Raw genomic sequence first — 21,098 nt, forward strand, 5'->3', positions numbered from 1 at the left:
CCGGAGGTGTACACCTCTCTAAGCTTCGACAGCAGCGGATTCCTCGACTTTGTCGGTCTCGGAAGCAGCCTCGGCCTCAGGAGCCTTCTCGGCCTCAGCAGTAGCCTCCTCAGTCTTCTCAGTCTTGTCGGCCTTCTCCTCAGTCTCCTCGATGGCCTCCTCGGTCTTCTCGTCTCTGTCATCCTTTCTAGGCTTCTTTCTGTTGTTGTCCTTGAACGAGTTTCTTCTCTTGGTGACCTCGTTGACACCGAAACGCTTGCTGGACTCTCTCATCTCTCTGAAGGTCAAAAGAGACATCTTCTTCAAGATATGCTGCTTACCCTCAACCTCGTTCTCAGCAACAATGCCCTCAGGGTAGCTGACAGAAACACCCAAGAAGTGTTCAGCATCCTCCAAGGTCTTGAACTCGACATCAACCACACCGAAAAACTCCTTGGTAGCACGGTTCTTGATACGACGGATCGAGCACACACCCTGTTCCTTGGGCAAAGAAGGCACGATCTTCTCGGAAAACCACTCCTCGACCTCCTCTTGCGTGGTCTCGGATGGGAACCCTTCGATGTGAACGGAATTTCTCTTTTTGATGTTCTTGACCTCGTTGAAGTCCTTGATTGGATCCTTTCTGCGCACCATGTCCTCGTTGGCGGACAAAACAAGCTTGTCGGAAGCCTTCAAAGCGGCAATAACCTTCTCTTCCGGTCTGTATTGTCTCATGCGGCCAAAGGTCAAAAGGGTCTTCAACTCGACCCAGCCATCGTTGGCTTCGTAGATTCTCCACAAGAACTTGTCCTGTTGGAGGTTGGAGTCCGAGAAGTAAAACTCGACTTGCTTTTTGACTTTGTCTTCGAAGTCTTCACCGGTATAGATGGAATCAGTCATGTTGTGTGGTTGGGTTGGAGATGAGGGTATAGGTAACTTTTCACTTTGGGGGAGACACCCGGACCTCCCACGCTAGGGCAGATTGGGGGGTGGGGATTAGGGATGAGGTTAGAGATGAGGTTTTAGTGGTGGAGCGTGAGAGAGATTTGGGAGAGAGGGAAATTGATGAGATGTGATTGATTTTTACTCTTTTTTTTGATTGATTTTCTCATTTTGTGCCATGATTTGTTGTGTTCAATCGCTGAATCTATGTACAATGAGTGTGACTGCGAAATCTGAAACACCTATATGGCGGAGCGATGCCTATGAGAATTCAGAGACTGCTGGACACAAAATCAAGTACAAAGATGCTCCACAACAACGTTCAAGTACAATAATTTATGCTATAGGTCATGATAATCAGTAATATTTTAGTTTACATCGAATCCGAGATAGTTTAGTGGCTAGAATCTCCGCTTGTCGCGCGGAGGACCGGGGTTCAATTCCCCGTCTCGGAGCTTTCTTTTTGTCTTTTTGAACTCTTAGGAACAGAGAACCATCGGGCTTGCAAAACTTGACAGATGAAATTCCTGAATTTTCAATTTCGTTCAGTACGTCTGCCAACTTCTGAAGTCGATGCCCTCTGTGGTGTACGGGTCTATACCCACTACTTACAGTTGCGATATCAGGAATCACTAATTAATGCGCTACTTGGCTACAAATCATTCGCCAAAGCTCATATCGTCAATTTTTAAACGATCGGTCATGTCTTTTGTGCAGGCTGCTCCTGAGAGAAAACAGAAACTCATTGAAAACTACACTTCTATCGAAACACAGGTGAAAAATGCCGAAGTAGGAAAACCAGTCACACTAGTGGCAGTATCGAAGTTGAAACCATCCTCGGATATACAAGCATTGTATGACCATGGCGTGCGTCATTTTGGTGAAAATTACGTCCAAGAGCTCGTGTCCAAAGCCAAGGAATTGCCAAAAGACATCAAATGGCACTTTATTGGAGGCCTTCAGACCAACAAATGCAAGGATTTGGGTGGCCATATCGAGAATTTGTATGCGGTTGAGACCATTGACAGTTTGAAGAAATGTAGGAAGCTCGATTCGGCTCGCGAGGGCACGGGCTTTGCCAAAATCAATGTGTACTTGCAGATCAATACCTCGGGCGAGGACCAGAAGTCGGGCTACTCGCTTGAGAAGCTAGATGAATTATATGAGACTGTAGAGTTTCTTCTAAATAAGAGCAAAAACCTCAACTTGGGGGGTCTCATGACCATTGGGCTGTTTGCTGAATCTACTGGTGATCTCGATGAGAATAAGGACTTTGCTGCTTTGTCTACTTTGAAGAAGCAACTCGATGAGAAGTACTCGACCTCTTTGCTGCTCAGTATGGGTATGAGTAGCGATTTCTTGCTTGCAATCAAGCAGGGCGCCCTGTCTGTTCGTGTTGGAACTTCAATTTTCGGCGCCCGTCCACCTAGAAATTGATTGGGTCCGCAACGAAAATGAATCAGCATTTGAGAATGAAACTAAAACATGCATGGGCGGGCCAGGTAACACTAACGCTTCTGTTGTTAGAATAAGTGATAAGATTGGTCGAAATCACTTCCTAATTACACTACATAGAATAAGTCAATGAAACCACGAAATGATCACTAAATGAATAAGTCAATGAAACCATGAAATGATAACTAAAAGAATAAGTCAATAGAACTACGGTATGATCTACTCATATAATTCATTCAGATCACGGAAACAGTTCTGTATTTGAGAATGGTATCATTGGAAACTATAAACGATAAGCCATTTTGGCCTTCCTGGCACTTTAAGCCTTCTTGGACTTCTTGGCATTTTGTGCTAACTTAGCCTCTAGTTCTTTAACATCCTCCATTGGAATATGTTGGTTGTCATCAATAATGGCTTCAGTCGTGTGGCCTTCGGCGTCCTTGACGTTGATAATTTTGTCGCCTTTGCCCTTTCTAGCTCTCAAATTTGCCTGTTCTTCGCCCTTGCTGGAAATACCAGTCAGTGAAGCGGCTTGTGCAGTCTGCATTGCCTCTTGTTCGGTTTGTGACTTCCACTCTGACGAGTCACTGACGTCAGCCTTCAATTGCACCAAATTGCTGTAGTAGTCCTTTCTTACCCTCAAGTCATTATCGAGGAAATTCGTGAGCTCCTCCTCCTTGGTGAGAATAAGTCTTGATGCCTTTGAGCCGATAATGTAAAGACCAAAGAAAAGATGCTCAGAGAAGAAGAGAGTCAACATCAACAAAACTGAAGAGGATACGTTGATGCTAGCTTTGTCGAAAGCAAATTGACCCAAAGTTTTAGGAGGTTTGGTGCCGTTTCTGTAGAAAGAGGTGACAACTGGTGAGATCACAGACCCCAACCAAGCCAAGATGAGGAATGCTTGGTCCCATGGATGAATCAGGTCGCGTCTCGAAGGTACAGGTGGACGGTAATACTTTCCACTAGCCAATTTCCAGGTATCGAGCTTAAAAATAATAACATTGAAAATCAAGCATACGGCAGGGGCCAAAGTCCACACTGGGCCAAACATCGCGAGATAGCCAAACTGTAACGCCAATGAGCCAAAATCGTCATGCAAGTTGAACTCGGGCAAAGCGATTGACTTGCGCACGGTATCCAACCATTTGTCTTCCTCTGAAGAGTAATAAATAGGAGCCTCTGGCTCCTTTTTAAGAACCTTTGTCTTCACAAAGTTGATCACTCTAGGCAAGATGAGGGGCAACGCATACTTCAATACCAAAGCTATGACTTGATTGGTGACCATGAAAAAGAAAAATTGGCTGTTAAGTCTATCTTGGTTGATGATGAAGTCCTCCTGACGTTTCACCTTGGCCAAGTAATGAAGCATAAACTTGCTTTCGGGGATTTTAGTGGTGAGGGTGGCCTTAATTTCAGGCAAGTAGTCCTGGATGAGATGGGCGAAGGGCAAGTACACGAAAGATGTCACCAAGAGAGGCACGTAGCCCGTCAAAAAGTTCAAGATGAACGTCTTGGCAAGAAACGAGTCGTACTGCGAGTACTTGTTGTCGTGGCATTCCCATGCCACATACTTGTTGACGGTCATCTTGTACACGATGGTTAAAACGGGAACGAACACGGCAAGTGCGACCGTTGGAATTAACTTCAAGAGGGACTGAAGCGGACCATCGTAGATCTCTGCGGTGAAGATTTCAACGGTGAAGCAGAGCATCTGAACGGCAAACAACACCGTCACAAAGACAAGCGCCACCGGCACAAACGCCCACTGTTTCATGAAGCGCGCACCATCATGTCTCTTGCCATGTTTGTATGTGGACTTCAACTCGAAGTCCTTGTTCAAGCTGGAGACCTCGGCGTCGTGCTGCTCGAGCTTGTGGCTGTTCTGCACGCCCCACACGCTGGCCAAGTAGCGCTCGCGGCGTTTCCACGTCAAGATGAACACCACGCTGCCCACCAAGTTCACGAACGTGTATGTCATGGAGTAGTTCTTCGACTTGCTGTAGGCCACCGCGCCGAAAACGGAAAGAAGCACCAAATAACCTACGTAGTGCTTGAGAAATTCGAAATACATAGCGATCCCCGTGCCGTACACCTTCCTGAACGTCGACGTCTGCAACGAAGCAGAGGCCAAGCTCTTCTGCGTGCGCGCGCCGAGCGACGCATCGGACAAGTAGCCCGAAACGGGCATGATCGCATCTACAAAGGCCCACTCGCCCCTACCGGGCGTGATCCCCATCCCACTCACTTGCTTGCTTCCTGTCAAGTAGTGGTACACGAGCTGCGTTCTGTCTGCCGGCGCGTCGTCTTTCACGGTGACACCGAACTCAAAACATTTCACGAGGTCCTGCTGCACCAATTCTGTGTATGAGGCTGCGGAAAGCTGCACAAACAACAACGTGGAGTGGGCAGAACCGGGTCTGGCCTGGAAGTTGAAGCCTGCGGTCAGCAACGCAGACATAAGCGTCGAGAGAGATTTTTTGGGGGTGTTGGCTTTCACCAGAAACACAAAGTCCAGTTTGTGGAGCGACATTGCAATTGTGTTTTGGGAAAGAGATACTTAATAATTAGTAGTGGTGGTAGTAGTGGTAGTAGTGGTAGTAGTAGTAGTAGTGGTGGTAGTAGTAGTAGTAGCGCTAATATTAGTGAGTATATAAAGGGTGACGAAAGAGTGCGGCTGGGTAATTTGGGGAATGTAATGGTGAGATGGAAAAATTGGGGTGGAAATCGACTCAATTCCTGCAATTGGATCTGTTCAAGTATTTTTTTCGGCTGGTTCTGGTCCCGTTGATGGTGTGGTTGGGTTCTGTTGCTCTTCCTAGTCTTACTCTTCACTACTCAATGAAGCCATACATTTCCTTTTGGTATTTTTTCAATTGTTCAAATTCGTAAACTTTATCGTTCATTATATAGGTTTCCTTATATACTGAGATATTGCACCACAAACGTCGTCCATTGGCTGGATTATTGGTTGGTGTATCTGGTATTGGCTATGTACATGGCTCAGTCGGAGCCCTTTTGACTAAAATATATAGATTTTATGTTACTACTGTAAACTAATTACTTGCCTTATCGTTCGAATTGTCGCTCGGATTGTCTACGGTGCTCGTTCTCGCGTTATTCTTGTTCTGGTCCCAGCACTTCCGAAAAGCCGCCATTTCGCCGAGACACTTGCGCCAATCGCCCTTGTCGGCATGGCAGAGTTGCAAGGCGAGGTTCTCCTCGTAGCAGCCGGTGTTGAGGATGCGCTTGTCCCATTCGTCCGGTTCGTCGTCGGCTATTGAAGTCATGCTTAGATAAGAGTGACTGGTTAGTACAGGAGAGCTATATGGTTCTATGTAATGGTACAAATACAGATAATATACTTAAGCAGTAGTACTTTCTAAATGGAGCAAAAAAAACAGTGGTTGATTGAGAGTCGTATGCTACTTAATTTTGGATTTTGTCTCGGCGGTTAGTCCCATCCAACGTATTCCCGGTCCACCACCCGGAAAATACGAACCTGCCCGGACTTGAGCTCTCCAAGCTTGTAATTTCCCGTAGAAACACTTCCGTCTTTATCATCCTCAATGACCTGGATCAGATTGTTCTCCGGGTGGTATGCTACAACAACGCTGGAGTAGAGACTGGTCTCTCCTACAGTAAGGTCTTTGGGCGAAGCAAACTTGGCATTCTTCATGCAAACAATATCTCCCGGCATAATGCTTGCATATGTTGCCACCAGATGAGAACCTGCTTTGTAAATGACAACTCCAAACGATTTCTTTCCCACTGGCTGTAACACGCTTGGTTCACAGTCGAGCAAGTCGAAAATAATATTGACGATAGACTCGTTGTTTTGGCTTCCAATGAGCCCTTTCGCAGTTTTGATTACTAGGCTTCCAACAGCATGTCCTTGCTCTTTGAGAGCTTCTTCTTGTATTGGTGGGGCTCTTACTATGCGAGACCCGTTCAAGTGAACGCTTTCTCTTGGACGTTTCTGGTCAAACTGAAGTTCAAGAACAATCTGAGATAAATCACTGTAGAGAATGTAAAAATCCTTGTAAATGACGTTTCGATGATGTCTTTTCTGCACGTCATTGGTGTCGACTTCGAATTGGACCTCAATTCGCTTTGACGAATAAAGCTCGGGGAGTTTATCTTCAATCCACCAGCCACTGGAGTTTGCAGGATCACTCAACTCCCTTTTTATATCTTCCAAGTCTTTCTCAATCAGATCGCTATCACTTCTGATTGAGGAAGTCAGGGATTTTCTTCCAAGGGAAAAGCTTCTTCTGAGACCATCGTGTACTGAGCTTCTTCTACGTGGCGGAGCATCTGGCTCTGCGTATGAGACATGATTTGAGAAAGTTTTGGCTTTTGTGGTGTTGAACTGTCTGGGGGGTTCACTGTAACTTAGCCCCGTGTCGTAGCTCGCCTCAAAATCATTAACGACCCCATCTGCACTGAGAGTTTTCATGGACAGTCCAGCAGCTGAAGAAATGCTTTTCTCAGTTTGAGCCAGGGACACTAGAGGATTTGGTGGTGGAGCATACTTAGTTTGAGGTGGAGAAGCCGGCACAGGTGGAGCTTCTGAGGGAATTGGTGGGATACATGACGGCACGGGTGGAGCAGAGTTAGCAGGTGGGACTGAGCTGGTTGGTGGGACTGGGGGGACTGCTGGAGTTCTGGGGATCGGTGGCACAGAGGAGCGTGGTGGGGGAGGAGGAGGCATCGAGACACCAATTGGTGGCGGAGCTCTCAGAGAATCAGATGGTGGAGGGGGAGGAGGTAACTTATGTGTTGGAATTCTATTGGATGTGGGCGGAAGTTCTTCATCTTGTGTCACGAGTCCACCGCGATCAGACACATCTTCGTCCGCTTCATATCCAGTTGCCTCTCCCTCCAAAACAGACTCTTCGAGTCTCGTGGCATCAATACTACGTCTAGGAGACGAAACACTTTCCGGATATGAGCTCAATTTTGTGTCCTGCAGTTCGAGTTTCTCGTTGGCCTCGCCAGCTGCTTCCACGTGTACAAAGTCCAGATTGTCATCAGACTCGCCCTGATGACACAAATCATCATTTACTACTGTATGTGAAGTTTCAGGTTGAGCCTGGCGAAGAGGTTGTGCCATGCCAGGTAGCGGCATTGCCAGTGGAGGAACGATCGGTACTGAAGGGGCGGAGGTTGGGGACGTTGGATTCTCCTGAGTTGATGGAATTTTCTTCAGCAGATTGCTTCTCTTTGGCTTAGAAGATTCTTTCTGAGGTGCGCCGAAAGGTGTTGACATGCCCATCATACCAAACATGTTTCTCCCGCCTGAAATCTTGGCCATGCGCTCGACTAGTCTACGTCTCTTGGCTTCCTCTTCATCTTCCTCATCCCCGTCCTCTTCGCCTTCCGCATCCTCTTCTGCACCTTCTTGGCCTTCGTCATCTTTGTGATGTTCGGCTTCATCTACTGTGGCACTGGTAGCTTCCTCGGCTTCCTCGGTCTCTGACGGCTCGCTTTTGGCATCTCCGTCATCGATGTCCTTTGGTGCTGTAACGGGGACGAAGTGCATATTGGTATCTTCATTCACAGTACCTCCTGTGGACAATGTTCGTGGTTTTTCTGTTGCGTGAGATTGCTCGGCGGTGGTAATGTCCTTTTTCGACATATCAAGACCTGCTTCGGACTCTACGTCGCCAACACTGCCTGTGGAGGTAGCAGAAACTAAAGACGGAGGAACACTTTCGAGCAGAGAGGCGGTGTTTTGGTTTTTAAGCGAAGCAGCTTTGGCCGCCTTCTGTTCGTCCTTCTTTTTCTGGCGAGCAGCAGCCTTTTCGATTTCCTCCTGCTGTTTTTTACGAAGCAATGCGATTCTTTCCTTTACGCTCACCTGAGGGCCGGCATCTTCCTCTTCCTTGTGCTCGGTTTGTTCGCGGAATATTTCGGAATTTTCTGCCACATCATGGAACCCATGTACAACATTGGACTGGTCGCGCGGCTTCACCGGTGGAATATATGTAGATTTTCCGGCGCCGATGAACTGCTTGTTGATGGCGTACGGGTCCTCCTTTCTGTGTGTGTTTGGCATGGGAAGAGGCACAGAAGGCACTGGTGGCTTAACTACTGTATGATCCTTAGTTACTGGAGAAAGACTAGCCGCCGGAACAGCAGCGGGAGTAGGCAAAGGCGCAGATTGGGATTCGGGCATATCGGCACCGGCATCACTCTCCGCCTCCTTCACGGGAGCAGACTCAGATTGTATTTTTGAAGCAGGAGGCAGAATTACAGGTTCTACAGGTTTGGGCGACTCAATGGTCACAAATGTTTTGGGAAACATACCCAGGCGACCATCCAAGGTGCCGATGTACCAATCGTCCGTCTCGATCTCGGTCACGGTGATGATTTCGCCGGCAGCAAAGGACAAATCATCTTCGTGTTCGGAATTGTACGCCAGGATGGATCTGACTTGGAAGGGCGGATCCATGGTCGTTTATATAGTTTTTGAGAATGGAATATGAGGGATTTTATTTGTTGTTGGCGGTAATTGGTGGGAATGTAGTTTGGTTGTAGGTATAGGGGTTGCCAAATACTAAATACTGTGGGGGAGGGTTGCTCACGTGAGGTAGATAAGAATAATGGGTAGTGGGAGCGAAAAGTGGTGGGAATTTTTGAAAATAGTGGAAGAAAGAGGTTAAGAATTAGATTTAGATTATTTTGAATTTGAGGTTCTGGATGTTTTGTTGGAAACGCAGAATGTTGACAGACGGTAAGTATAACATTGGTGGTGATAATGAGGATAGAATACCGGCGGGATATTGTTGTTAACCTTAATATATATTTTTGTTAGAAAGAAAGGCACTGTTTGAAATTGAGGTTTTGGTTTCATGTGATTGTTCATATTCTGCACCATCTTGAATGATCTTGGAGGTGTTCAATATCACAAAGATAGTTACTGGGGAGCGTAGGATTGTGTGGTTGGATTTGGTTTATTGAAGAGCCATAAATCACTTTTAATTTTGGGTACATTGTGATTTCAAGAGTTCATTGTAAATTCGAGAGTTCATTAGAGGGTTTGTGATTTCGAACATTACTGTGACGAATTGGTTTCAATGAATTTGAATAGTTCCAGAAGAGCTATTCCAATGAAATCTAGCAATTTGTAGATTGTCAGGCGAGAAATCACAAAGTGACGCAGAGATGCTCACACTCCATCTGTATTACAGGAAGAGGCAATATGGACTCTCTGGTGAGTTGTGTGCCCAATTCTAAAACTAAATTGCAAAATTTCCATTCACCAGTTTCCGTTCTCAATGTTGTTCTGGTTGTTCTCAGGGAGATCATAAGTATAAGCTGAATACGATCTCATTACTAGATAGTTGTAGCTCTACAATAATCTCCTAGTCATTAATGGAAATGTTTGATGAGCCGTAAGATTTTCACTAACACCAACTTGTGAGCGTCGAATCCAGATTCCTGAAAAACAAAGTCCATGTTTTTTTGAGTTCTTCCTTTTCGTGTATCAATTCCAACTTCGTATTTCTTGAGTGAAGCCACAGCCAAGTCTCAAATGACAAACCAAATCAAAAATTAACAAAACAGTACGATAGTCGACAAACCTTTCAAAACAATTTCGACAAGAAACACTTTTCCGAACTCTTTTCATGCACTATACACCTCTATCCATTGTACATCTCTATCCCGTATACACCATACACTATCTACTAAAACATCCACAGCATTCACAATGCAACAGTGAAATTTACGATTCCCACAATCTTCACAATTAAAACTCACTCCTTAAATTCTTCTAAATTTCTTCTTCCCGACTCCTCCCAACCCCACCTCATTGCCAGATCATTACCCCATATTTTGCACCCACTACTACTCCATACTGATTCACACAACCTAATCCATTCATTGATCCACCACATTTCCTCTCCTTTAACTTACTCAATATAGTAAATCTCAGCACGCTCTTCCCAAAATTCCAGTCACATCCTAAAATTTCTCCATGTCTGTATCGAAAAAAGTGACCACGACGGTTCCCATCACAGACGCCATTGTAGCCACCTTCCAGCCCTCAAAAGCACTCGCGGGCCACGACGGCGCCTCCATCACATCCTTGGATTTCGACGATTCCGGCCAATACCTTGTTTCCGCCGGCGTAGACAAGTCTATCCAGGTATACGACTGCTACAAGGGAACGCGCCATATCGAGGTTCCCTCGCAGAAGTACGGCGCCCATCTTGCCAAATTCACACATTCGTACGAATGCCTATATGCGTCTACGCCTCTGGTGGGCACCGCCGATCCGGATCACTCGATTCGGTACTTGGCATTGTCCACCAAAAGCTATCTACGCTACTTTAAAGGCCACAAGGACCAGGTGCTCCAGTTGGAGGTCAATCCTGTTTCTGACCAGTTCATTACCTCTTCGGCAGACCACACGGTGAAGAATTGGGACCTCCGCTTGTCTGCTCCAACGGGAAGTATTGGTGTAAGTTCTGCCTGTATTGTCGCCAGTGATCCTAGAGGCATTGTATTTGCAACTGCAGCAACCGTAGATGGTAGTAAAGGCACAGTCTCCTTCTATGACGGCGCCGCGTACGAAAAAGGGCCTTTTTTGGTTTCTGAGATCCCTGCGGGCGGAGAGAAGTGGACCAAGTTGGAGTTTTCCAACAATGGCCGATACCTCCTCATCGGCACCGATTCCTACAAGCACTACGTGTTGGACGCCATTCTGGGGAAGCTTCTTACAAATCTCGTGGTGCAGGGTCTGAGATCATGGCCTGCTCTAGATTACTCGACCACCGGATGTGTGTGCTTCACTCCGGACGGAAAGCTCGTGATGGCAGGAATGTCCAACGGCAACATCTCTGTGTTTGATCTTCTGGTTCTCAAGGCTTCCACCGAAAAGGTTGACTTGCGACCCTATACGATTTTGCGGTCCGACGCTACGGCGGCCAAGATCTTAGCCTTCAATCCAAAGCTCCTAACGTTCGCGTCCGCTGACGATCAAGTGGTGCTCTGGTCTACGAATCATGAGTAATACTTGCCCTCTACAAATTGCAAAAAAACTGCTTACGTAATATGATTGTCGTTCCTTCGTGTCCTGCGGATCACTTCCGCGTTCTGACCCATCACCTCAGCAAGAGGTCTCTGATGGCATCCATGCATAAGCAGCTATGCGTTTTCTTGCGACCCTACCCTGCAAACCGGAGACATCGGCACCGTGCCAGCGGCGCCTTCTCGCTCGTATAAGGCTTTCAGGGCGGCCTTGGAAGCCGGTCGAGACACCCGATTAAGCTTTCAGGCCTCAGCCCTGCCAATTGTTCCCGTATCTGTCCTGTTTTTGAAGCTTCTGCCTGGTATATAGTTTGCCGTCGGCAGTATTGTAACCAGATGCCGAGTCGCGCGCGTGTTGGCTGCAGGCCCGTCTATGCTTCCAATATTCCGTTTAAATACGGACACTTTTTCCGACCCGATCCGTCCATTGCCTCCGTTTATTAGTTGCGCTATTGATCCACTGCAATCCATTCCCTGTTCTAGATATTCCGGTTGTTGTGTCCCCATTTCTTCCATTACAGCTTCCATTCCAAACTCACATCTGTCAAAGCAAAATACACAGATCTTCGCGTAGTGACAGGGTCCCAGTCACATTTCAAGCCATCTTTTAGACACCATACATGATGTTCTTCAAATCCGAGAAAACAGAACCGGTAGCTTCCGTCGAGGTCAACAAGGAGGTGACGTATGTCCCATTCCAGGCCCCAGCTCCCGAATCCAAGACTCCAACGCCCGCCGAACTCACTGCAGAGCAGAAAGAGAAATACGAGTTTGTCCTTAAACACTTCCAGAACCCCGACTTGGTAGTTGCCCAGCTGGAGGAGGACCAGAAAGCCCATAAAGATGCACCCGAGGGCCACGGATTTACGCCTCTTACCTCCGATGAGAAGGCATGGCTTACTAAAGAGTGCTTTTTGCGCTATCTCCGTGCAACCACTTGGGTGCAAGCAGACGCTATCGCCAGAATTTTGGGCACGCTTGCTTGGCGTAGAGAGTACGGCATCTCCAAAGCTGTCTTTGATGACAATGAGGTGAACAGCGAGCTTGTTGCTGTCGAAAACGAAACAGGCAAGGAGGTGATTTTGGGCTACGATAACAACACTAGACCTTGCCTCTACTTGAAGCCCGGCAGACAAAACACCAAGTCCGGTCCTCGTCAGATCCAGCTCAATGTCTTCTTGCTTGAAAGAGTCATTGACTTCATGCCCTCGGGCCAAGACACTTTGCTGTTGTTGATTGACTTCAAGCCTACCCCTGTCTGTACTGTGAAGGAGAAGCTTCCACCTGTCAGCACTGGTAGACAGGTGTTGCATATTCTTCAAACACACTATCCTGAGAGATTGGGACGTGCTCTCTTGACCAACATTCCGTTCCTCGCGCGTACATTTTTGAACATCATCCATCCGTTCATCGATCCATTAACGAGACAGAAATTGGTCTACGACGAGCCATTCGCCAACTACGTTCCTCTTGAGCAGTTAGATCAAGACTTCGGAGGAAAAGTCAACTTTGAGTACGACCACGAAAAGTACTGGCCAGAGATGCTCAAAATCGCCAAGGAGAAGAAAGCCCTCTACATGAAGCGTTTCGAGGAGTTTGGCGCCACAGTTGGTTTGGCTGAAGAAGATTTGCGCGGCACCCACGCTGAACAACGGATGCCTGTTGACTGGTACAAACTTTAGGTGACACAACATCTGTGTCCTTAGACTTAGACATTTGCGAGCACAACTTTCGTTGTGTTTACCTCGTCATTGAAGACGAATACATACATATACATATTTAATGGTATCGACTGAGCCAGAATTGTCCAAATAGTTCTAATTTTAATGCTAATATACACTTATATAATGAAAGAAATGCAGCTCTCTAAGCAGTGTTGGAGGACGATTCTTCGCCAGCGGCCTCGGCGCTGGAAAAGAGATTGGCACACTTTCTCTTCTCAACCACACCCGTCTTTTCGCAGACCATGGTCTCCCAATCAATGGCAACCATCAGGTCGCCCGCACCGCCCTCGCTTTTGGCGAACACAACCCCCAAGTCATTTCTAGCAGTGGTCAAGTAGTAGTTCGAGCCGTCACCCAACGAGAGCACAACGGCCTTGACCAAATCGCCCGGTCTGAAACAGTCGATGATCTTCACCTTGTCGCGCTCTGTAGATCTGATATCCTGTGTTCTTATGAGTGCTCTGTACGCCTCCCCGATGTCCATTGGCTGAGCGCCCGGCATCGCATTCTGGCTGGACGCAACGGCGGCGTATGAAGACAAGATCTGCGACCCGCCGCCCATAGGCAACGACATATGCGCATTTGTGCCGATGGACCCGACACCGCCATCCGAGGACACGTTTCCATGGCCATACACGCACAAGATCTCACAGTGAGCCTGCTTCAGCTGGAGCCTGGTCACGCGGGCCAACACAATGTCGCCTTCTCGAGGCAAGTTTGTGGCGGCCGCGCGCACGGAAGCAACGGCGCTGGCTTCGATTTGGTCTGCGTATTCGCTATACTGGCTCTGCTTTCCGGCGACAACAGACACCAAAAACTTGCGGAACTTTGGCTTTGCGGGGTTGTTCTTGTCGTCTGCATCCTCCTCTGCGTCGTCTTCGGCAGGATCTTTGAGTTCTTGCACCACTTTTCTGCCTAGTAGGGTTGCTACCACCACTGGAAGAGTGTGTGCGCCGACTTTGACGGACGAAATGGCGGCGCCTTTTCCTGGGAAATAGCGGCACAATTCCTCTGTGCCGCCATTGTCGTTTGGTTTGTATTCTGGCTCGAGATACTGGCCAGGCACAACGGTGGTCATGGTTGTAGGTGGTCTGTAGTGTCTAGATGAGATGAGATGGCGATGAGGCGATGGAGATGGCGATGGAGATGGCGATGGAGATGGCGAAAAGTGTGGGGTAGGATGGAATTTAGCGATGAGACATAATGGAATCGGAAAAAATTTCTCAAATTTGTTTCGATTATTTTGTTTTAATTATCCGTTCTCATCACATTGATCGATTTTTGTACTGATTCAGACGATTTAACGTAGCTCATTGTACTTCTTACAGAACGACCACACTTGAACCTGTGAAGTATGTCTTATCCAGAACACATCGACGGAAAACCGCCAATGATCACTCTCAAGGAGTATGACGCTGCTCCTTGGGCTGGAACCACGTGTGTGGATAGGAACGAGGATGGATACGTCGTAGTGGTGATGGAGAAGCCCGAACAGATCGTGGCCAGAATCGATCCTAGCGGTTACGAGGCGCTCGATGCCATTTTCAGAAGCGCCCACGATAACTACTATCAGCAGTTGAAGGAGGATAAGGTCGAGAGAAAGGAGGCTTAGGGTGGCCGTCTACACAGCAGATTGTGCAGAAATAAACCAGTTCGGTAAAACATAATATATGAATTCATTGTTTGATTCCTTGTTTTAGAGTTTTTTGTTTGGTTGGGACTGGTTGCGACAGTCACACACATTTGCATCAATACAGCAGTAAACTGATCCATTCAATCCAACCATCTAGAATTTATAAACAGAAATCTTCTCACTTGTAGTTAAGGACTCCAATTTAAATCATTTATATTCGTAACGATAAATACTGTTCTCATTAATTATAGCAAATGCATTGAGATCTCCATGGCTCTGAAACCTAGAAGAAATGGGTGTTTTCCCGGCTGCTGGCATGGATCGTCATCTCGGCCTTAAATTCGTTTAGCTCCAGCTTGATCTGTTGTGCTAGAAGGGGTGTCAACTGGTTACATGTAGCAACATCTGGATGTCTGTCGTACTCGTCTGGGTGGTAAGTGTCGTACAAGATGATTCGAGACGAGAAGCGGACAGTGGGTTGCGGAGCCGCTGGCGAAGGCGGCTTTCTGAGTCGCCCGATAAAAGATGTCAACAGTCTGGGACTCGACGCTGCGCTTTGATCGGATATTGACGGGATGCGGTCATGGCGGAACGGCATGCTCTGCGATGGGGGTTGAAGTTGGAGAACATTCTTGAGGTGTTGTTTTCTCCGCTCTGCAGACGTGCTGGATGCTTTCTGGCGTTGTTCCTGGTTGGCCTGTAGAGAGTCCCTGGACTCATTGGGGCTCAGGTTGTAGCTATTAGTGAAGTCGTCCGTGGTCTCTCGTTCGTCCTCGGAGAATTCCTCATCCGAAGAACCAAATCCTTGACCTACGACAGAGGATTCCTCCGAAGAAACGTTAGAAAATTGAAGCAGCTGATGCAGGCCGTGTTTCCTCATCACTTTACTTTTGCCCAAGGAACCGTTGAAGCCTTTGAAAGACATTGAGAATGGGCGAGCCGCCAAACTTGGGCTTTCGCGTTGCTGTGAATCTTGGATGCCAATACCATAAGAGTAGTCATAGCTTTGGTTGGAATCATCAGTAGCCAGCGTCTCAGGAGCTGTATTTCCAGCGAGATCAGGCAGAGGAGAGAGCTCGTCGTGATCCGTTCCTGAGCTGATGGCAATGATTTCTGGCTCGCTTTGTTTTTGGAATATCTTTCTTTGAAGCGGGTTTGGAGATGTTGTATGAGATTCTGCGTCGGCCTGATCCATCACCAGCTCATCCTCAACGTAAATTTCGATTTGATCCGCCGAGGCAGGATATGTAGGAACTTGCAAAGGCTCTGGGCTAGCTGCATTGTATTGATCTTCGTCGAGGAAATCGTGTGTTGCGCTGAAATCAAGATTGTCGAAATCAATGAAGTCAGAGAATTCGATAAGCTCGCTGTAATTGTCTTGAGAGCTTGTCGTGCTGGCTGCAGATGTAGCTACCTTTCCATTGTTGGTCTCATGCTCTATGGTAGTGCTGTTGTTGGTGGTACCGTCTTGTCCTTGCTCCGAGTACACTGCTTGTTCTTCGGTGGTGTTACCCTCTAAAGCGGCGTCAATCAGGCTGAGCACTTCGGCACGGAGACTCTTGGATGACAGTGAATTTTTGAGGATGGAGCCAGACCGTTTCATCAGACCCAGGCGCACGACTCCGACCTCCGAGCCCAACAAAATGTTCTCATCAGAACCATTGTAATTGAGATAGGAGCTCCGCTTCCCATTCGATCGAAGGGAGCGCATGGAGATGGACCGTTCAAGCGAAACGATGCTTTCGACTTCATGTGGATTCAAAGATTTAGGAAACAAAGCCTCTCCGACTAATTGCTCTTTCACTGGAAGAGATGCTCTATTAGAATTCAGCCTGGATCGAGAGTCCAGCTCTGACACAAGGTCGCTCAGAGGCTTTGGCAAGGAGAATCTCCTGGAGTCTTGGTTTGGGATTGGCACCAAGAAAGGTGAGCCGAAAATGTCCTCAGAGTCTTTCATCAAGGACAAGTTGTGTAGATCTTGTGAAACTTCGTCGGTGACATCAGCCACGGGCGTTTGAGGCTCCCAGGTCTCGCTTTTCAATTCAGGTTGAATCTCGTGAACTCCTAGCAGGTAGTCTGAATCGTCCACTTCTCTGATGGTATTACTCTCCCGGCTGAGAACTGCTGTTACCGGAGTGTCCATGTATGGAACATAGTCAGACAATTGCGGTGATTCTTTCGCGGTGGTTGTCGCTTTCCTTGGCTCGGGTAGCTTCGGCAAAGTTCTTGATTTGCTCTGATCATCTGCTTGCTCATTCTGGATGTTGGGAAGCGGCTTCGACCGCAGGGAAAGGGCCATGTCAGTAGCAGACTTTGTCATTGTCTTTGGCAAGTCTTCGGACAAAAAGTCCATGCTGCTCTGTGATTTCCGCCGGCGGAACATACCTTTGAAGTTCTCGGCGGGACCCGGTTCGGTATCTTTGGAGCTTTCGGGGCGGGCCAACTCTTTGAAGTTTGGAGTCGAGGGCGACTTGGCAGAGATCTTTTTGGGTTGTGAGGATTTCTCCTCTTTAATGTTATTGAGCGAGTGGTTTTTTGATTTCAGCTTGAAAAGGCCCCGGAAGCTGAACCTCTTGCTGTTGGATGTTGTGGACTGCGCCGAGCTAGAAGCATTTCTGGCAAGTTTGGGGATATCGCCCGATGTCGCGCTCCGCTTCGAGATAGGCGCAGGGCTGCTTGGCGGGATCTGTTCAGACGCATGCGCAGACGACTTTGGAGTTCCAAACACAGATGAAGATTTGGAGCTATATGCTCCAGCAGAGCTGCTAGAGATGCCTCTTGAAAGAGCATTAGGTTCCTTACGAGCAGGTTTCTGGGGGCTAGCCTCAGCAGCGTCGAGCATCGACTTTACAGGCCGAGACGCGGGCTTGGGCTCGAAAGGCGCCTCGAGCCTGTTCAAGTTCTGTTGGGCCACATTGACTTCTTTCCGAGGCACGGGCGGAGACTTTTCAGCCGCACCGCTCATTCTGTGCTGCAGCTGTGCCCCATTCTCCGTCTTGGGAAGCGGAAGAGGTTTTATCTGTGCCTTGTCCATGGTGGACTGTTCATCGGAGTTAGCCCGGATCGTCTCGTCGGACTCCGCAGTGAAGCCCGAGTGCACGCTGCCCTTGGCCAGACCAGCGTCCTGGCTCGCCGAATGCACACGCGTGCTGCCGTCGACGACCAGTGTGTCGGGACTCTCGTTCTCCTCCAAGATGACCTCGGGCGCGCTCCTCGCCGGAGCGTCCGAATTGAGCGCGGATTCCAACGCGCGCATGGACGGAGAAACCTTCATGAGCAGCGTCTTCTTCTTGGCAGCACTCGTGCCCGCATCGCCGGAGGGCGACTCGAGAAGGCCTGCTGCGATCAGTTGGGACAGCTCTGAGTTGGGAATGTTGACGGTTTTTTGCAAGTTGTAGATGTGGTTCGACGACGACAGCTGCGTGATGGCCGCGGCGGACGAATAGAACGAGTTGTCCCACAACGCCAGCTCGTAGTCGTCGGTGACGGTCGACATCTGGATTGGGAAGTCGCTTTTGTGGGGTCTAGAGGCCGTTTGAGAGGCTGGATTTGGACAGGCGGATTATGAGCCCTGAGATGGTTTTAAATTACGGTGCGGTGGCGGTTGAAGTGTCCGGAGAGCCGACTTGAAAGAGGTACAGCAGCTGGGTCAGGTTAAAAGGTGGAAATGTAAGGAAAGCAGATCGCGCGATACTGCAGGAAGGTGGAGGCTGCAGCAAGGGGTAAATTGGCGGTGGGGACTCTGGGAATTCGGGGGACGTTGTGATTTTGAATGGGGAGATTTTTTTGGATTGAGGTTTTATTTTTGGAATTATGCGATGGTGTGGCAGTCGCTGGGTATGGACGTTAGTTGTGGGACATTACTCGATTCGGCGGTAATTATACGCGTCGGTACTGCAGGCAGTGCTGGCTGCGAACTGTAATTCAAAGTAAAGTGAAAGACGAGGTGCGAAGGTGTTTCTCTGCGGTGCAGGAACGAACATCTCTATGTTTCATTGAATATTGACAAAATGAAGCCTAAACTCTACATGAAAAAAAAAAACAAGGTGAGAGGGATGAGTCTTGAGATATGATCCTGTGTATTTGAGATGTTCAAAGAATTGCGTGGGCGCGCAAACGGCGCGGAATTAGACAATGACTGTGTGTGACCAAATCTGGAACTGGCTGGAAAAGAACAGAACGTCTAGACAAGCCCAACGGAGCAGAGAAGCAAAAAGAGAATAAATATCGGAACAGAGCCGGAACCGCCGGATTTGTGTCTCTACATAACGACACACTCGCCCTTTTTGCGGCCCAACCGTGACTTTCTCTTCTCCGACTTGCTAGACCTCATGCCGAATATGGAGCTAGACTTGGTGATGTTGCTTCTGGCATCGTCTTCGATGTGTGACCGTGCGGCAACAGACAGCAACTCCGTGCCCATAGAGTTTCTTCTGGTGGAATTGGTCATGGAGAAGTGGTCCGAGTCGTTGGTGAACACCAGCTCTGTGTATACCTCCAGCGGAGCCAAGTCGTTGCTGGTGAGCTTAAGACGGGGATCCAAGCCGAACTGCAAAATGGAGTTGGAGAGGTAGAGATAGAACTTGATCCATAGAAGCTCCAACTCGTGGGTGAATCTCTTGCCGAACCGCTCCTGGAACGTCTGGATGAGCGCCTCTCCCATGAGCTCGAATTGCATGGGATCGACACCCAACACCCGCAGGTGGCGGTTGCCCAACTCGATCAAGTAATCGTCCAAGGACAGCAAGTTGTCGAGCGAGTTGATGGCCAAAGCCATGGTTCCGGCAAACGCAACGGCTTGGTGTCTCAACGACGGGAATGCAACCTCCAACTCCGGCGCCTTGGCGAGCAAGTTGGAGTAGAGCTGCGAGCAGAACGCAGACGACGCACTGATGCTCAGTCTGGGCGTCATCTGTGTGGGCTTGTCCTTGACGATGTTCCAGATGGAGCCCGGGGTGGTGAACCGAGCAGCGGTGCTTTTTGCGGGCGTGTCGAGCAGCTCTTCCACCAACATCTTGTTCCAGGTGTATCTCAAGAGCGAGATGTCTTTCTGCGACAAGTTGAGGGTGATTTTGTACTGCGACTGGGTCGAGAGGATCGAGTTCAACGACGACGAACTGTCCACGCGTGTGATGCCGTAGTTGTCCTCATTTTTCAGATGCAACGAGGGTGCCGACAGCTGCGATGCCACGGAGAAAATCGACGTGGCCTCCAGCCGGTTGCATGTATCTTTCTGTTGAAATGGCACGTTCCGACGGGCTTTGGACGATAACGACAACTTGGCGGGTCTGCGGCTGTTCAACGGGTTGACGGGCATCATCTTGAAGGGAAGATATATTTTTCAACTGAAAGATCGGATCGAATGCTACGATGATTTATCCTGGAGATGAGGATCGAGAGGGGTGCGATTAAGGGTTCAGTCTAGGTTCAACCACAGAAAGAATGGCAAAAAAGCGACGATCGGATACGAAAAAAACGGAGATTGATGGAATGTGTTTCTGACAAAAACCTGCACTTTTCCAAATTTTCGTCTCGTCTCTGGCGTGCGAGAAATCAGTACCTTTGGTGTAGGAGATAAGTGGGACAATACTGCAAAAGCAACGGATAGCCGAGCTTGTCTGAGTTCTAGATCGAAATCGGTTGTAGTTCGCGGGTAAAGGCACAGAAAATATACGGAGGATGTCCGGAAATTCGGGTGTAGGCGCGGCTGAAAGTGCTGGAGAAGAAATTTAAAGTTTTAAGGTATCGGACAAGACCTAATTCAAAAGTGGAAGAGGTACTGCAGGCAGGCCTGTCTTATTAGGGATTGTTGACACTTTGGGGTAAATTACCTTGAAGGTGCCTTCCCAAAAGGGGAGCTGGTAAGGGGGGAGCGAAAAATTTTGGCGATGAGTTTTCTGGCGTTTTAGGAGTGCGGTTTCAATAGTCGTATTTTTTTTTGCTTTTTTTCTGGTTGCTTTTTCTTCGTTGTGGCCCTTTGTTCTGGAATAGGAAATGTAAGCGAAAAGTGAGGTCAGGTACTTCGGATAGTAAATAAAGGGCGGGCGGTTGATGTTGTATTTTTTTTTGGGAGGTCTTTTCTGGCGTGATTGAATAGATTCGGAAAATACGGAAATTGGCCAGGTCTAGTGTTCCTGTTTGACTGGTGACGATCAAGTGAACGAACATGAAAAGTTGACATTGATAGCGTACTTTAAAGGCGCTTGACTGACGGCTTTGACTCATTTCTGAAATAAATCAAAAGAATAATGGGAACTGTCAGATTTGGCATATTTCTCGAGTGTTTCTGTTTAAACGGTGACGAAAAGGTATCAGACGGTATGGGT

At 48.1% G+C, this 21,098-nt stretch overlaps 10 protein-coding genes and 1 non-coding gene across 11 annotated transcripts; 4 read left to right on the top strand and 7 right to left on the bottom strand.

Moving 5' to 3' along the window:
• Positions 1-18: 18 nt before the first annotated feature.
• On the bottom strand, positions 19-879 carry PUMCH_002547 (uncharacterized protein; the record flags this gene model as incomplete). The annotated part of the gene is made up of 1 exon (XM_063021554.1): positions 19-879. The coding sequence occupies one exon, from the start codon at positions 877-879 to the stop codon at positions 19-21; it is 861 nt and encodes a 286-aa protein (XP_062877624.1).
• A 425-nt stretch (positions 880-1,304) lies between these two features.
• On the top strand, positions 1,305-1,376 carry PUMCH_002548. The gene has a single exon. It is a non-coding gene; the product is annotated as a tRNA-Asp (tRNA).
• A 184-nt stretch (positions 1,377-1,560) lies between these two features.
• PUMCH_002549 (uncharacterized protein) lies at positions 1,561-2,358 on the top strand (the record flags this gene model as incomplete). Its single annotated transcript, XM_063021555.1, has 1 exon — positions 1,561-2,358. One exon carries the CDS (start codon positions 1,561-1,563, stop codon positions 2,356-2,358), a length of 798 nt encoding a protein of 265 aa, XP_062877625.1.
• Positions 2,359-2,695: 337 nt separating this feature from the next.
• PUMCH_002550 (uncharacterized protein) lies at positions 2,696-4,909 on the bottom strand (the record flags this gene model as incomplete). Its single annotated transcript, XM_063021556.1, has 1 exon — positions 2,696-4,909. One exon carries the CDS (start codon positions 4,907-4,909, stop codon positions 2,696-2,698), a length of 2,214 nt encoding a protein of 737 aa, XP_062877626.1.
• Positions 4,910-5,432: 523 nt separating this feature from the next.
• Positions 5,433-5,666, bottom strand: PUMCH_002551 (uncharacterized protein; the record flags this gene model as incomplete). The annotated part of the gene is made up of 1 exon (XM_063021557.1): positions 5,433-5,666. One exon carries the CDS (start codon positions 5,664-5,666, stop codon positions 5,433-5,435), a length of 234 nt encoding a protein of 77 aa, XP_062877627.1.
• Positions 5,667-5,830: 164 nt separating this feature from the next.
• Positions 5,831-8,833, bottom strand: PUMCH_002552 (uncharacterized protein; the record flags this gene model as incomplete). Its single annotated transcript, XM_063021558.1, has 1 exon — positions 5,831-8,833. The coding sequence occupies one exon, from the start codon at positions 8,831-8,833 to the stop codon at positions 5,831-5,833; it is 3,003 nt and encodes a 1,000-aa protein (XP_062877628.1).
• Positions 8,834-10,360: 1,527 nt separating this feature from the next.
• Positions 10,361-11,398, top strand: PUMCH_002553 (uncharacterized protein; the record flags this gene model as incomplete). The annotated part of the gene is made up of 1 exon (XM_063021559.1): positions 10,361-11,398. The coding sequence occupies one exon, from the start codon at positions 10,361-10,363 to the stop codon at positions 11,396-11,398; it is 1,038 nt and encodes a 345-aa protein (XP_062877629.1).
• Positions 11,399-12,035: 637 nt separating this feature from the next.
• Positions 12,036-13,097, top strand: PUMCH_002554 (uncharacterized protein; the record flags this gene model as incomplete). Its single annotated transcript, XM_063021560.1, has 1 exon — positions 12,036-13,097. One exon carries the CDS (start codon positions 12,036-12,038, stop codon positions 13,095-13,097), a length of 1,062 nt encoding a protein of 353 aa, XP_062877630.1.
• Positions 13,098-13,281: 184 nt separating this feature from the next.
• PUMCH_002555 (uncharacterized protein) lies at positions 13,282-14,217 on the bottom strand (the record flags this gene model as incomplete). Its single annotated transcript, XM_063021561.1, has 1 exon — positions 13,282-14,217. The coding sequence occupies one exon, from the start codon at positions 14,215-14,217 to the stop codon at positions 13,282-13,284; it is 936 nt and encodes a 311-aa protein (XP_062877631.1).
• Positions 14,218-15,055: 838 nt separating this feature from the next.
• PUMCH_002556 (uncharacterized protein) lies at positions 15,056-18,268 on the bottom strand (the record flags this gene model as incomplete). The annotated part of the gene is made up of 1 exon (XM_063021562.1): positions 15,056-18,268. One exon carries the CDS (start codon positions 18,266-18,268, stop codon positions 15,056-15,058), a length of 3,213 nt encoding a protein of 1,070 aa, XP_062877632.1.
• A 765-nt stretch (positions 18,269-19,033) lies between these two features.
• On the bottom strand, positions 19,034-20,092 carry PUMCH_002557 (uncharacterized protein; the record flags this gene model as incomplete). Its single annotated transcript, XM_063021563.1, has 1 exon — positions 19,034-20,092. The coding sequence occupies one exon, from the start codon at positions 20,090-20,092 to the stop codon at positions 19,034-19,036; it is 1,059 nt and encodes a 352-aa protein (XP_062877633.1).
• Positions 20,093-21,098: the final 1,006 nt, after the last annotated feature.

Source organism: Australozyma saopauloensis, chromosome 3 (genome assembly GCF_035610405.1).
Source record: "Australozyma saopauloensis chromosome 3, complete sequence".
In the NCBI taxonomy this organism is placed as follows: domain Eukaryota; kingdom Fungi; phylum Ascomycota; class Pichiomycetes; order Serinales; family Metschnikowiaceae; genus Australozyma; species Australozyma saopauloensis.